This window comes from Pristiophorus japonicus, chromosome 13 (genome assembly GCF_044704955.1).
Source record: "Pristiophorus japonicus isolate sPriJap1 chromosome 13, sPriJap1.hap1, whole genome shotgun sequence".
Classification (NCBI taxonomy): domain Eukaryota; kingdom Metazoa; phylum Chordata; class Chondrichthyes; family Pristiophoridae; genus Pristiophorus; species Pristiophorus japonicus.
In genome coordinates, this window is record NC_091989.1 from 179,170,521 (window position 1) to 179,184,182 (window position 13,662).

The 13,662-nt window shown below is 42.5% G+C and overlaps 1 protein-coding gene across 1 annotated transcript in view; it reads right to left on the bottom strand.

The window, feature by feature from the left end:
- The window catches only part of nudt7 (nudix (nucleoside diphosphate linked moiety X)-type motif 7), a 35,782-nt gene that overhangs the window by 6,769 nt on the left and 15,351 nt on the right, over positions 1–13,662 (bottom strand). The window contains exon 2 of the mRNA XM_070898286.1: positions 5,099–5,252. Coding sequence (XP_070754387.1) covers positions 5,099–5,252 — 154 coding nt within the window. The remainder of the gene's footprint in view (positions 1–5,098; positions 5,253–13,662) is intronic.

Sequence of the window (13,662 nt, forward strand, 5' to 3'; positions counted from 1 at the left end):
TGATTGGAACCAGAGCCATCCCAATGCCCTGAATGGGACTGCTTACCCACTCGCATCTACTCCTGAGTACCCAATCTTGTCGATGTTATTCCTGTTTTGTCACGTCTGTAATATTTCGATATTTGTGGTTCCTCAATATTTCTCAGCCAGGTTCATTTTGCAGTTAGAAATCATACCGCAATTTCGTCAGGACATTTTTTTTTAACAACACATTTTACTTAAAGACCTTGGAGGATGGTGCTTTTAACACATTATAGCCTGTATGCTACATTATTCATTGTATATAAATAGCAGCTAATTACATACAGCTTGCAGATTAAGATAATACCTATCTGAATTTTGACATTCCATTTTTTTTCTTGGCACTAATTAGTTTTCGGAAATCGTGGAATACCACCTCGTCTTCCAGCTCGATCTAATTTGTTGGGCAATAACTTCTAATTAGAGTAGCAACGGGTCAGACCGTTAATTAACGATCATGAGGACTGGGCAGTAAAACCAATACTACTGTAGATTCAGTGGATGATTATTAGTACGGTGATAGGTTAATATTGGGTGGAAGAGGGAATGCATTCAGTGCAAGAGGCCTCTGAACTAGCCTTGGCTCAGTAATAACACTATTGGACCAGAATTTGCGGTGGATAATAGCAGCAAACGAACAGCATTCATTGCTTTTACCCCTTTGAGACTGACCGCAACTTCAGGATGTAGCGCCTGTGCATCCTAACGCGGAAATCCTGAAGTTGCGGTCTGTCATTCACCGCTCTGACACTGGCTGCGCTGTGGCCGTTCCCTCAGAGTGTAATCTGTAAAATCAGGGAAACTGACGAAAACGTGGGCTCTTCCGCAGTAATATTGCTGTTAAATACTCCATTCAAAGTTAGTCCCAAAGGGATTAGGTGTAACTGGGTTTTAACAGCACATTGACAGCTAAACCAATGTTCTGGTCCTGAAAAACTAATTTTCATTTTGTGGAGTGTCAAATTTCTCCATTTTAATACTTTAAGAAACTTAAAAAAAAAACTGAAGTTGGTTCACCTTATTTCAGGTTTGCATTTTCCCTATGTGAGAGCCCCAATCTTGGTTTTGCTCTCTCTAACACTTTTTAAAAGTTAGAATCAAAGGAGCTTACTCATTTCTTGGTTCCTGGTCTATGAAAATTCTGCATTGTGATTGGCTGCTTAGACAGCTTGTTGATGTCATTGCAGCTCACGTCATGGGATTCCCACTGAACTAATTTGATTTCAACTGCACATCAGAAAAGCCAAATTTTTCGCCATAGAGATCACGGGATCTTTGTGAGAAGCTTACTTTGGGGCCAGCAGCAAATGCCTTTGCTTCGCTGTTGACCGCAAATTGAGTCAGCAGGTTGTGGCATCGAGCCCCAATCCCGAGACTTAAGCAGATAATCTAGCCTGACACTACACTGCAGCAATGAAGGAGTGCTACACTATCGGAGGTGTCGTCTTTCAGATCAATGTTAAACCGAGACCTCGTCTGCCCTCTCCGGAGAACGTAAAAGACCCCATGCAACTATCAAGAGCAGGGGAGTTCTTCTGATGTCCTAGCCAATATGTATCCCTTTAACCAACACCACTAAAACAGTTACTTGGCCATTTGTCTCATTGCTATTTGTGGAACCTTGCTGTGTGCATTGGCTGCCATGTTTCTCTTCATTATGGCAGGCTTCAAAAGTACTTCATTGGCTGCAAAGTGCTTCAGGACATTCTGAGGTTGTAAAAGGTGTACATAAGTGCAAGTTCTTTCTTCTTCTCATTTAATTTGAAGGAGTTAGCAAAACATATAACATGATTTAAAAAAAAATTAAAATAACTAGTCTCATGCTACTTTTTAAAAAGAGAAGGTAACTCTTTGTTAAGAACTGTGAATGGCAAACATTTACTCCAAATGCTTCCAGGTAAGTTGCTAGATTTATGAAAGGGAAATCATGTTTGACAAATTTGCTGGAGTTCTTTGAGGATGTAACGAGCACGGTGGATAAGGGGGAACCAGTGGATGTGGTGTATTTGGATTTCCAGAACGTATTCGATCAGATGCCACATAAAAGGTTACTGCACAAGATAAAAGTTCACAGGGTTGGGGGTAAGATATTAGCATGGAGAGAGGATTGGCTAACTAACAGAAAACAGAGAGTCGGGATAAATGGGTCATTTTCCGGTTGGCAAACAGTAACTAGTGGGATGCCGCAGGGATCAGTGCTGGGGCCTCAACTATTTACAATCTATATTAATGACTTGGATGAAGGGACCAAGTATAATGTAGCCAAGTTTGCTGATGATACAAAAATGGGTGGGAAAGCAAATTGTGAGGAGGACACAAAAAATCTGCAAAGGGATATAGACAGGCTAAGTGAGTGGGCAAAAATATGACAGATGGAGTACAATGTGGGAAAATGTGAGATTCCACTTTGGCAGAAAAAATAGAAAAGCAAATTATAATTTAAATGGAGAAAAATTGCAAGTATTGCAGTACAGAGGGACCTGGGGTCCTTGTGCATGAAACACAAAAAGTTAGCATACAGGTACAGCAAGTAATCAGAAAGGCAAATAGAATGTTATCCCTTATTGCAAGGGGGATAGAGTATAAAAGCAGAGAAGTCCTGCTACAACTGTACAGAGTATTGGTGAAGCCACATCTGGAGTACCGTGGATACACTTGCATTGGAGGCTGTTCAGAGAAGGTTCACTAGGTTGATTCCGGAGAGGAGGGGGATTGACTTATGAAGATAGGTTGAGTAGGTTGGGCCTATACACATTGGAGTTCAGAAGAATGAGAGGTGATCTTATCGAAACGTATAAGATAATGAGAGGGCTCGACAAGGTGGATGCAGAGAGGATGTTTCCACTCAAAGGGGAAACTAAAACGAGGGGACATAGTCTCAGAATAAGGGGTCGCCCATTTAAAACTGAGATGAGGAGGAATTTCTTCTCTCAGAGGGTTGTAAATCTATGGAATTCTCTGCCCCAGAGAGCTGTGGAGGCTGGGTCATGGAATATATTTAAGGCGGAGATAGACAGATTTTTGAGCGGTAAGGGAATAAAGGATTATGGAGAGTGGGTAGGGAAGTGGAGCTGAGTCCATGATCAGATCAGCCATGATCTTAATAAATGGTGGAGCAGGCTTGGTGGCCTACTCCTGCTCCTATTTCTTATGTTCTTATGTTCACTAAGTTTGAAAATATTCCCATTTACAAACATCTTCTATAGAGTAGTCTGTCTTTCCATTTACCCAGTGAAACAGCAGGCAGATATATTCTAGTGATGTCAGCACTGAGAATCCCTTGGATCGTGTCTACTTCTGATCATTGCTATCGTTCTGTGATTTTGGCCCAATCAGGAACTGGCTTTTGATTTTTCTTAAATCTCCACCAGTTGTTTTTTCCTTCAACAGAACTCAGTGACGGCCCCATATAAACAGTGAGGTGGGCATACTCGAAAAGTGTCCATCATCACCAAAGGGGCAGCCATTTCCACTGTCAGAGTGGTCGTTAATAAGCAAACAATGATGCCTCCACATATGCCAACCTGTTAACTAACAGAAGCTGACCAACGGCTTCAAGGAAACTGAGTCTCAGAAAGGCAGTTCAAAACCAGCTCTGAAAACAACACTGCATTTTCAGCGCCGCCTGTAATTATGCTGAAAGTGCAGTGGGAAATGGATAGTCATAATTTAAGTTACCAGGATATCTCGCAATCCATCAATTGTATAGTATAACAAAAATTGCGAGCTATCGTGGATATGTCTTTGTTGCTCAATTTGATTATTATCTTGAAACTGTTTACATGATTGTCACAGTATGTACAAAATTCATTTTCGGGACGTTGGTGTCACTGGTAAGGACAGCATTTATTTAGCCATCTCTATAGTTGCATTGAGAAGGTTTTCTTGAGCCACTGATAGATTTGATAGAACAGAGTGGCTTGCTAGGCCACTTCAGAGGGCAGTTAATAGTCAACCACGTTAGTGTGGGATTGGAGACATATGTAGGCCAGATCGAAAAAGGACGGCAAGTTTCCTTTGGGGGAACCAGTTGGGTTTGTACAACAATCTGACAGCTTTATGGTAACTTTTACTGACACCAGTTTTTTATTTACAACTTTTATTTATTTTTTTTAAACTGAGTTCAATTTCTCAAACTGCTATGGCGGGATTTGAACTTGCGTTCTCTGGATTATTAGTCAAAGCCTCTGAATTACTCATCCAGTACCGGAACCACTGCACCGCCATACAAGTTACTGAGGCACTCCTCACCACCCCAGATCTCGCTACATGCTCCTCCTCCTCCTATCCAGTTGATGCTAGCTCTTTTCTCCCTGTTCACAATACAGCCCTATTCTTTCCCCCTCCCCTTCCAGTTCACGCTGGTACAGTTCTCCGCCTGTCCCCCACCCTCTCAATCAGGCTGCCACTCTCCCCCCAGCTCCCAGTTCACACAGGCACTCTCCTCCCCTCTCAGTGCTACTTCCAACCTTTACCGTGTGCAACTGCTCCAGGGAACTTCCAATCTCGCTGAACTACTGTGAGAAGCTAGGAACAACAATGCGTTGGCAAAATGGCGCTGAGGGGCGGGGGAAATAGTGTTGATTTTTGTCTGTGAATTCGGACAAGCAGAACCCAGCCTAAGCACGCTGCCTGTCCACATGAGACACGAGTGATTGACATGCATGTCGAAGCTCAGTATAAACAAGAATATTTCCAAAATTAAATGAGTCGCTAACTGGGACACATTTTATGGTAAGTGTTTACCATTCAGTTCTCAGCCCTGAAGTAATCCACTTCCTTTGAGGCACCAATTCCTCATGACCTTAAAGGATAGTCCGTCCTAGTATATGAAGTTAATTATACATTATTTTTAAACAGACAAAATCGAATTACAAATAAAATGTAATTTTAGGAGCGGGGAGCCTCTTGGGAACTTGAAGGCCTGCTGCCCAACAGCTTAACATTCATGAATACAGGCAGAAAAACCGTGGGCAGCACACCTGCGAATCTCTGATCTGCACGACCAATACAAACTCCCGACTGTCATACAAATTCAGAAGGTCGACCCTATACTCTCTATTAACCCGTACAGTACCTTCATGGATCGGACCGTGAGCATTACATGCAGCTCCTCGTTTTTCATCAACAGGGGCACAAGCACCGATGCTCTGGGAAGGGTCAAGTCTGAGTATTTATTTCCTATATCATACATCTTCAGCACTTGCTTGACCTTCTCTTTAATTGACATTCTAATGGGAAACAAAAGAGAAATGTCACGCTGGATTGCAGCTCGAGTTTTAAGTCTTGTGTGGGTCGTCCGTCGCAACTGGCAATTTGCCAAAATGTTGAGCCACGGCACCGTGAGGAGGGCAACCAGTTAAAAACAAATTAAGCTATCCCCTTCCTGGTTCCAGAGACAGATATGTTTTATTTCAAGGTTTCTTAACCAATAAGGGGTTATGGGGAGCGGGCAGGGAAGTGGACCTGAGTCAATGATCGTATTAAATGGCGGAGCAGGCTCGAGAGGCTGTATGGCTGTCTCCTGCTCTTATTTCTTATGTTCTTATGATATAATCACAACATAGATGGGGAACTAGGAAGGTGCGGGGTGAAATTTCCAGACGATCACTGAGAAAACTCATTCAGGGATGGCATTCAGGCAAAAACTAGCACAGAAATTCACAAATATAAACTGCACAAGTAAGAATCTTAAGGATGTGAAAAAGAAAACCTGGCATTTCTATAGCGCCTTTCACAACCTCAGGACGTCGCAAAGCACTTTACAGCCAATGAAGTACTTTTGGAGTGTAGTTACTGTCTGTTGTAATCATAGAATCATAGAATCATAGAAATTTACAGCACGGAAGGAGGCCATTTCGGCCCATCGTGTCCGCACCAGCCGACCAAGAGCTAGCCAGCCTAATCCCACTTTCCAGCTCTTGGTCCGTAGCTCTGTAGGTTACGGCACTTCAAATGCATATCCAAGTACTTTTTAAATGTGCTGAGGCTTTCTCCCTCTGTCACCCTTTCAGGCAGTGAGTTCCAGACCCCCACAACACTTTGGGTGAAGAAATTTCCCCTCATATCTCCTCTAAACCTCCCCCCATTTACTTTAAATCTATGCCCTCTGGTTGTTATCACCTCCGCCAAGGGAAACAGGTCCTTCCTATCCACTTTATCTAGGCCCCTCACAATTCTATACACCTCAATCAGGTCTCCCCTAAGCCTCCTCTGTTCCAAAGAAAATAGACCCAGCATTTCCAATCTTTCCTCATAGCCAAAATTCTCCAGTCCAGGCAACATTCTTGTAAATCTCCTCTGCACCCTTTCCAGTGCAATCACATCTTTCCTGTAATGTGGTGACCAGAACTGCACACAATACTCCAACTGCGACCGAACCAGTGTTTTATACAATTCAAGCATAATGTCCTTGCTCTTGTATTCCATGCCTCGACTAATATGCCTTCTTAACCACCTTATCTACCTGGCCTGCTACCTTCAGGGCTCTGTGGACCTGCACTCCAAGGTCACTTTGTTCATCTACATGTTTCAGTGTCGTACCATTTAATATGTATTAACTTGCCTTGTCAGACCTCCACCTGTGACAGAATCTGTGGCTCTCGTATTGGACTGTTCAGCCACCAAAGAACTCATGTTAAGAGTGGAAGCAAGTCTTGTTCGATTCCGAGGGACTGCCTATGATGATGATGAGACCTCCCCAGATGCATTACCTCACATGTATCCGGATTGAATTCCATTTGCCTCGATTCTGCCCACCTGACCAGTACATTGATAACTTCCTGCAGGCCACAGCTTTCTTCTTCATTATCAACCACACAGCCAATTTTAGTGTCATCTGCAAACTTCTTATTCATACCCCCAACAATCAAGTCCAAGTCATTGATATATACCACAAAAAGCAAGGGGCTGAGCCCTGGGCACCCCATTGGAAACAGCCTTCCAGTCACAAAACAACCAGCAACCATTACCCTTTGCTTCCTGCCTCTGAGCCAATTTTGGATCCAACTTGTTACTTTGCCCTGGATCCCATGGGCTTTTACTTTCGTGACCAGTCTGCCATGTGGGACCTTATCAAAAAGCTTTGCTAAAATCCATATACACTACATCATATGTACTGCACTCATCGACCCTCCTGGTTACCTCCTCGAAAAATTCAATCAAGTTAGTCAGATACGACCTTCCCTTGACAAATCCATGCTGACTATCCTTGATTAATCCATGTCTTTCCAAATGAAGATTTATCCTGTCCTTCAGAACTTTTTCCAATAATTTTCCCACCACTGAGGTTAGGCTGACTGGCCTGTAATTACTCGGTCTATCTCTTTCTCCCTTTTTAAACAAAGGTACAATATTATCAGTCCTTTGGCACCGCACCTGTAGCCAGAGAGGATTGGAAAATGATGGGCAGAGCCTCTGCTATTTCCTCCTTTGCTTCCCTTAACAGCCTGGGATACATTTAATCTGGGCCTGGGGATTTATCCACTTTGAAAGCTGCTAAGCCCCTTAATACTTCTTCTCTCACTATGTTTATCTCGTCTAATATTTCACACTCCTCCTCCCTCATTGCACAAAGTCTGCATCGTCTCTCTCTTATGAAAACAGATGGAAAGTATTCATTAAGAATCAAACCCACGTCTTCTGCCTCCACACACAGATTTCTTTTATGGTCTCTAATAGGCCCCAATCTTTCTCCAGTTATCCTGTTGCTCTTAATGTCTTTATAAAACATCTTTGGGTTTTACCTGAATTTACTTGTCAACATTCTTTCATGCTCTCTCTTTGCTTTCCTGATATATTTTTTAAGTGCACCCCTGCACTTATACTCCTCTAGAGTTTCTGCAGTGTTGAGTTCTCGGTATCTGTCATAAGCTTCCCTTTTTTTCCTTTATCTTATCCTGCTTGTCCCTTGACATCCAGGGGGCTCTAGATTTGTTAGCCCCACCCTTTTTCTTTAAAGGAACATACTTGCTCTGTACCCTCAGGACCTCCTCTTTGAATGCTCTGACATTGATTTACCATCAAGTAGCCATTTCCAGTCCACTTTGGCCAAATTGCATCTCAGCTCAGCAAAATTGGCTTTACCCCAATTGAGAACTTTTTTCTGGTCCACCTTTGTCCTTTTCAATAACTACTCTAAATCTTACTGAATTATGATCACTAGCAGCAAAATGCTCTCCCACTGAAACCCCTTCCACCTGCCCCTCTTCATTCCCCAAAACCAAGTCCAGAACCGCCCCCTCCCTTGTTGGGCTTGTTACAAACAAGAAGTTCTCCTGAATGCATTTTAGGAATTCCTCACCCTTTGTACCATTCACACAATTTTTTTTCCAGTTAATATGAGAGTAGTTGAAATTCCCACTATTACAGCTCTATGCTTTTTGCACTTTGCAGCAATTTGCTCACATAGTTGTTTTTCTATCTCCCTCTGACTGTTTGGGGGTCTGTAGTACACTCACAGTAGTATGATCGCCCCTTTTTTGTTCTTCAATTCAACCTATATGGCCTCGTTTGATGACCCCTCTAACATATCATCCCTTCTCACTGCTGTAATTGTTTCTTAATTAATACTGCGGCCATCCTTCTTTTTTTACTCCCCCCTCTCTATAATGTGGGAAAAGCAGCAGCCAATTTGCGCACAACAAGCTCCCACAAACAGCTATGTGGTAATGACCAGATAATCTGTTTTAGTGATGTTAATTGAGGGATAAATATTGGCCAGGACACCAAGGATAACTCCTCTACTCTTCTTCAAAATAGTGTCACGTAATCTTTTATGCCCACCTGAGAGAGCAGACGGTGCCTCAGTTTAATGTCTCATCCGAAAGACAGGACCTCCGACAGTGCAGCACTGCATTGAAGTGTCAGACTAGATTTTTAGCTTGTCAGAAAACTGTCTGAAGGGAGCATTTTTATTGCTGCAATAGTAACTTGGGGAGGGGGCGTTCAGCTAATTAGTTCCACTGCAAACACTTTGCTTTAATAATTTATTATCAAATAAACTCTTCAGCTAATTACACCCTTGCAATCATCCTGCTGCTTTCCAGTATTCTAGATGTACAATTAGAGAGACAGCAGTGTTGCAGTTTTAGAATTCTTTGCTACCTTGTTATGCATCTTTTCCTGCAAAAATGTTGATAACATTTTCAAAGTTTTAAACAGTACTCATTAAATATTGGGAGTGCACTTTAGAAAGACAATCTCCTAGTATTTGAATTGCATATAATTTCTTTGTACACCTGGAGCAATGACCCTGCCATCATCATTCTTCTTCACTGAGTATCACTGTACATCAAGGACATGGTGCAAAGCAAGTTATTATACAGAGGTGGCTGCCGTTTGCACAGTAACAGAATGCTCAAGAGACTGAAACAGTATACAATAAACAAGGAGTGCTCTCAAACTAACGGAGGCTTTATGCCACATTGGTACTGCAATGCTCTTGGTACAGGAAGCCCTGACTCTATAAACAAGGTGGTGCCAGTGCCTTTGGCCTCACTTCAAGAAGCATTTGTCGGCCCGCACTGTTGAGGGCACAGCTCCATAGGGGGCAAAGGCCAATGGCGCAAGCTGCCATTTTCCCTGGATGTATTGCTGCCCTGTATATACCTTCAATCGAAATTGGGGAAGGTCATCTGCTGGAAGGTGTCAGATGTGAACTGTGCCTCAGTGGGTAGCACTCTCGCCTCTGAGTCAGAAGGTTGTGGGTTCAAGTCCCACTCCAGAGGCTTGAATATAAAATCTAGGCTGACACTCCACTGCAGTACTCAGGGAGCGCTGCACTGTCGGAGGTGCATCTTTCAGATGAGACGTTAAAACGAGGCCCCGTCTGCCGTCTCAGGTGGAGGTAAAAGATCCCACGGCACTATTTGATGAGCAAAGGAGCTTATTTATCCCTCATCTAACATCACCAAAACAGATAATCTGGTTATTATCTATTTGCTGTTTGTGGGAGCTTGCTGTGAACAGATTGACTGCTGCATTTCCCACATTACGTCAGTGACTGCGCTTCGGAAAGTACTTAACTGGCTGTGAAACACATTGAGATGTCTTGAGGTTATGAAAAGCGCAATATAAATGCAAGTCTTTCTTTAACTAGAAATTTAATGGCAGGATAGCAATATTTCAACTGTTCAGGTGCAAATATTTCCCGGTCACTGTGAAATCTGCCTTGCAATGTAAATGGAGTGGATTCCAAAACACTGGAACCACTTCAATTTGAAGCAGAATTAGATCACAATCTTCCGCAGCACGCTATATTATTACCTGGATCCCTGCGGGGTACTAGAGTTGCATGGTCAGCCATGATCATACTGAATGGTGGTGCAGGCTCGAAGGGCCGAATGGCTTACTCCTGCACCTATTTTCTATGTTTCTACGTAATCACTCTGCAATCCATTATTATTCTACATATGTGGGCGAGCGAGACTTGGAACGGGTTATGATATGGGTGGCAGAGTTTTGGATGAGCCCAAGTTTAGGAAGGGTGGAAGATGGGAGGCTGGCCGGGACAGCGTTGGAATAGTCGAGTCTGGAGCATGGATGAGGGTTTCAGCAGCAGATGGGCTAAGGCGGGGCAGAGACAGATGATGTTACAGATGTGGTCTTTGTGATTAAGAGGATATTGGGTCAGAAGCTCGGGTCAGGGACAGTGACGAGGTTGCAAACGGTCTGGCTCAGCTTGCGATAGCGGTCAGGGAGCAGGGATGGAACCAGGGATGAAGGAATAGTGTTTGCGGCGGAGACTGAAGACAATTAGCAATTAAGACTTTCCTGGCAGCTAGCATATACATTGTCCTTTTCCACACCCTTCCCCACCCCAATCCACTCACCATTATCTCGGCAGTCTCCTTTTAGAATCTTGCCTCTACAGATGCTATCTCTCCTCTGACAGTGATTAAGGTTCCTCAGTAAAAATGTGTTTGGCCAGAACCCAGTGGAGAGCCCTCTGCTATAATTCAACACTAATTGGGCAATATCTTTCAGAACAATCCAATGACCCAATGGTGTGGGAAATAAAAATGAAAAGCTGTTGGAAGCGGAGCGAGGTTCAGAGCTGTCCCAGGGATTTCAGTAATGCTGGCAGTGAAATTTTCACATTACTTCAACTTGAACCATGAAAAACCCAGCAGTACAATTATAGATTTTGCACTTCTAAATGTGGTCTGCTGAAAGGTGAAATTTGAGCTGTATAACACTAAACTGAAGTACCAGTGTTTACAGTTCTGTCACTGTGGAACAATTTAGAGTGATGAATTAACAGTATTGTACAAGAAACGTATTACCACAACATTAAACTACGCCAGTTTATGTTCACTTTAGAGTTTTGCTACCTAAATATCATATGAACAACAATGGGGGACCCTGAGATTAGGATTAACGCACATTCAGCGCACTTACGTGTAATGGAGAGCTTAAAGGGTTAAATAACAACAGGCTGCATACACTTGGCTTTTATTCCCTTGGGTTCAGAAGACTGAGGGGTGAACTAATCGAGGTCTTTGAAATAATAAAGAGATTCACAGAGAGTCTGTATCTAACCTATTGAAGGAAAGAAATCAAAAAATCTATTCGGAAAAGCAAAGCGGAACTACAAAATTAAATGATTAAGGAATATAAAAAGAAATAGTAATTTACAGACACATAAATAGCAAAAGAAAAATCAGGAATTGGGATAGGACCCCGAAGGGATGCACAAGTTAAACTCACAGGTAATGACAGCGAAATACTGAATCGTTACTTCGCCTCAGTATTTACCAGGGAGACAAACGAGGTGGGCATGACATTAGAAGAGATGAAGAAAGATATATAGACATTTAAGATAGAAAGGGGGAGAGATGCATTTAAGGGAAAGCTAGGTAAACATATGAGGGAGAAATGAATATAAGCATGATTTTTGATGGGGTTAGATGAAGAAGGGTGGGAGGAGACTCATGTAGAGCATAAACACCGGCATGGATCTGTTGGGCCAAATGGCATGTTTTTGTGCTGTAAATACGATAGTGGATTGCATCCAAGCATATTTAAAGTCAGGGAAGAGATAGCAGAGGCACTATTACATATATACAACAATTGATTAGAAAAGGGAATGGTGCCAAGACCAGCAGACAGCTAATGTTAATCCTACATTTAAAAGGGGAAGTGGAACAAGTCCAGGGAACTATAGAACAGTTAGTGAACGCTGGTAGTAAGAAAGGTAATGAAATCTTTACTCAAGGATGTAACAGAAAAACATCTAGAAACTGAAAATATAATAGTCAGCATAGATTTCAAAAGGGAAGGTCATGCTCGTCCAGCCGTATTTAATTATTTGAGGAAGCAATTCAAAGGGTAGATAAGGGTGATGTGGTAGAAGTAATATATGTTTCAAAAGGCCTTTGATAAGGTGCCACATAATAGACTCATGACAAAGGTCAGAGAATGTGGAATCAGGGGAGACTGGAGAGTCTAGAACTGGGGGGGGGGGCACGGTCTCAGGATAAGGGGAAGGCCAGTTAAGACAGAGATGAAGAGAAATTTCTTCACTCAGAGGATTGTGAATCTTTGCAACTCGCTGCCCCAGAGGGTTGTGGATGGTGAGTCTTTGAATATATTCAAGGCTGAGATAGACAGATTTGTGGAGTCTAGGAGAATCAAGAGATCGGGCGGGAAAGCGGAGTTGAGATCGATGATCAGCCATGATCTTATTGAATGGCGGAGCAGGCTCGAGAGGTCGTAGGGCCGATTCCTGCTCCTAATTCTTATGTTCTTATGTTATGTAGGTAGCAGAATGGATAGCAAGCTAGCTACAAAACAGAAAACAGAGAGAAGGGATTAAGAGCAGCTACTCAGACTGGAAGGTGAGAAATATTGTTCCACAGAGATTGGTGCTGGAACCACTGTTATTCAAATTTTACATTAGCGATTTGGACTCAGGAATCAGAAGTACAATTTCTAAATTTGCAGATACACCAAATTGGGGGGTGTAGTTAATACAAAGGAAGATTGTGACAAAATGCAAGATATTAATAAACTTGCAGAATGGATGTTTAATTGGCAAATTTATTTCAATGTAGGTAACTGTGATGTCGTGCATTTTGGTAGGAAGAACAAGGAGGCCACATTGAGCTTGGATAATAAAAGGTTAAATGGGGTAGAGGAGCAAAGGGATCTAGGCATACGGATACACAAATCTCTAAAATGTAGCGATGCAGATTCATAAGGCTATTTAAAAAGAGCAAACCAAGTCCTGGGGTTTATTTCTAGAATTGAAAGCAGGCAAGTCATGTTAAACTTGTGTAGAACCTTGGTTAGACCACACTTGTGAGCGCTCTGCACAGTTCTGGTCTCCAAGTTATAAAAACTGATACAGACATTGGAGAGGGTGCAAAAAAATGTCGAAGGACGATACCAAAACGTTGAGCTTCTAACTATCAGGAAAGGCTGAACAGACTGGGGCTCTTTTCTCTAGAAAAGAGAAGGCTGAGAGGTGACCTGATAGAGGTCTTTAAAATTATGAAGGGGTTCAATAGAGTAGATATAGAGATGATTCCATCTGAAGGGGATTCAAAAACTAAGGGCCATAAATACAAGGTAGTCACTCATAAATCTAATGGGGAATTAAGGAGAAACTTATTTACCCAGAGAGTGGTAAGAAAGAGG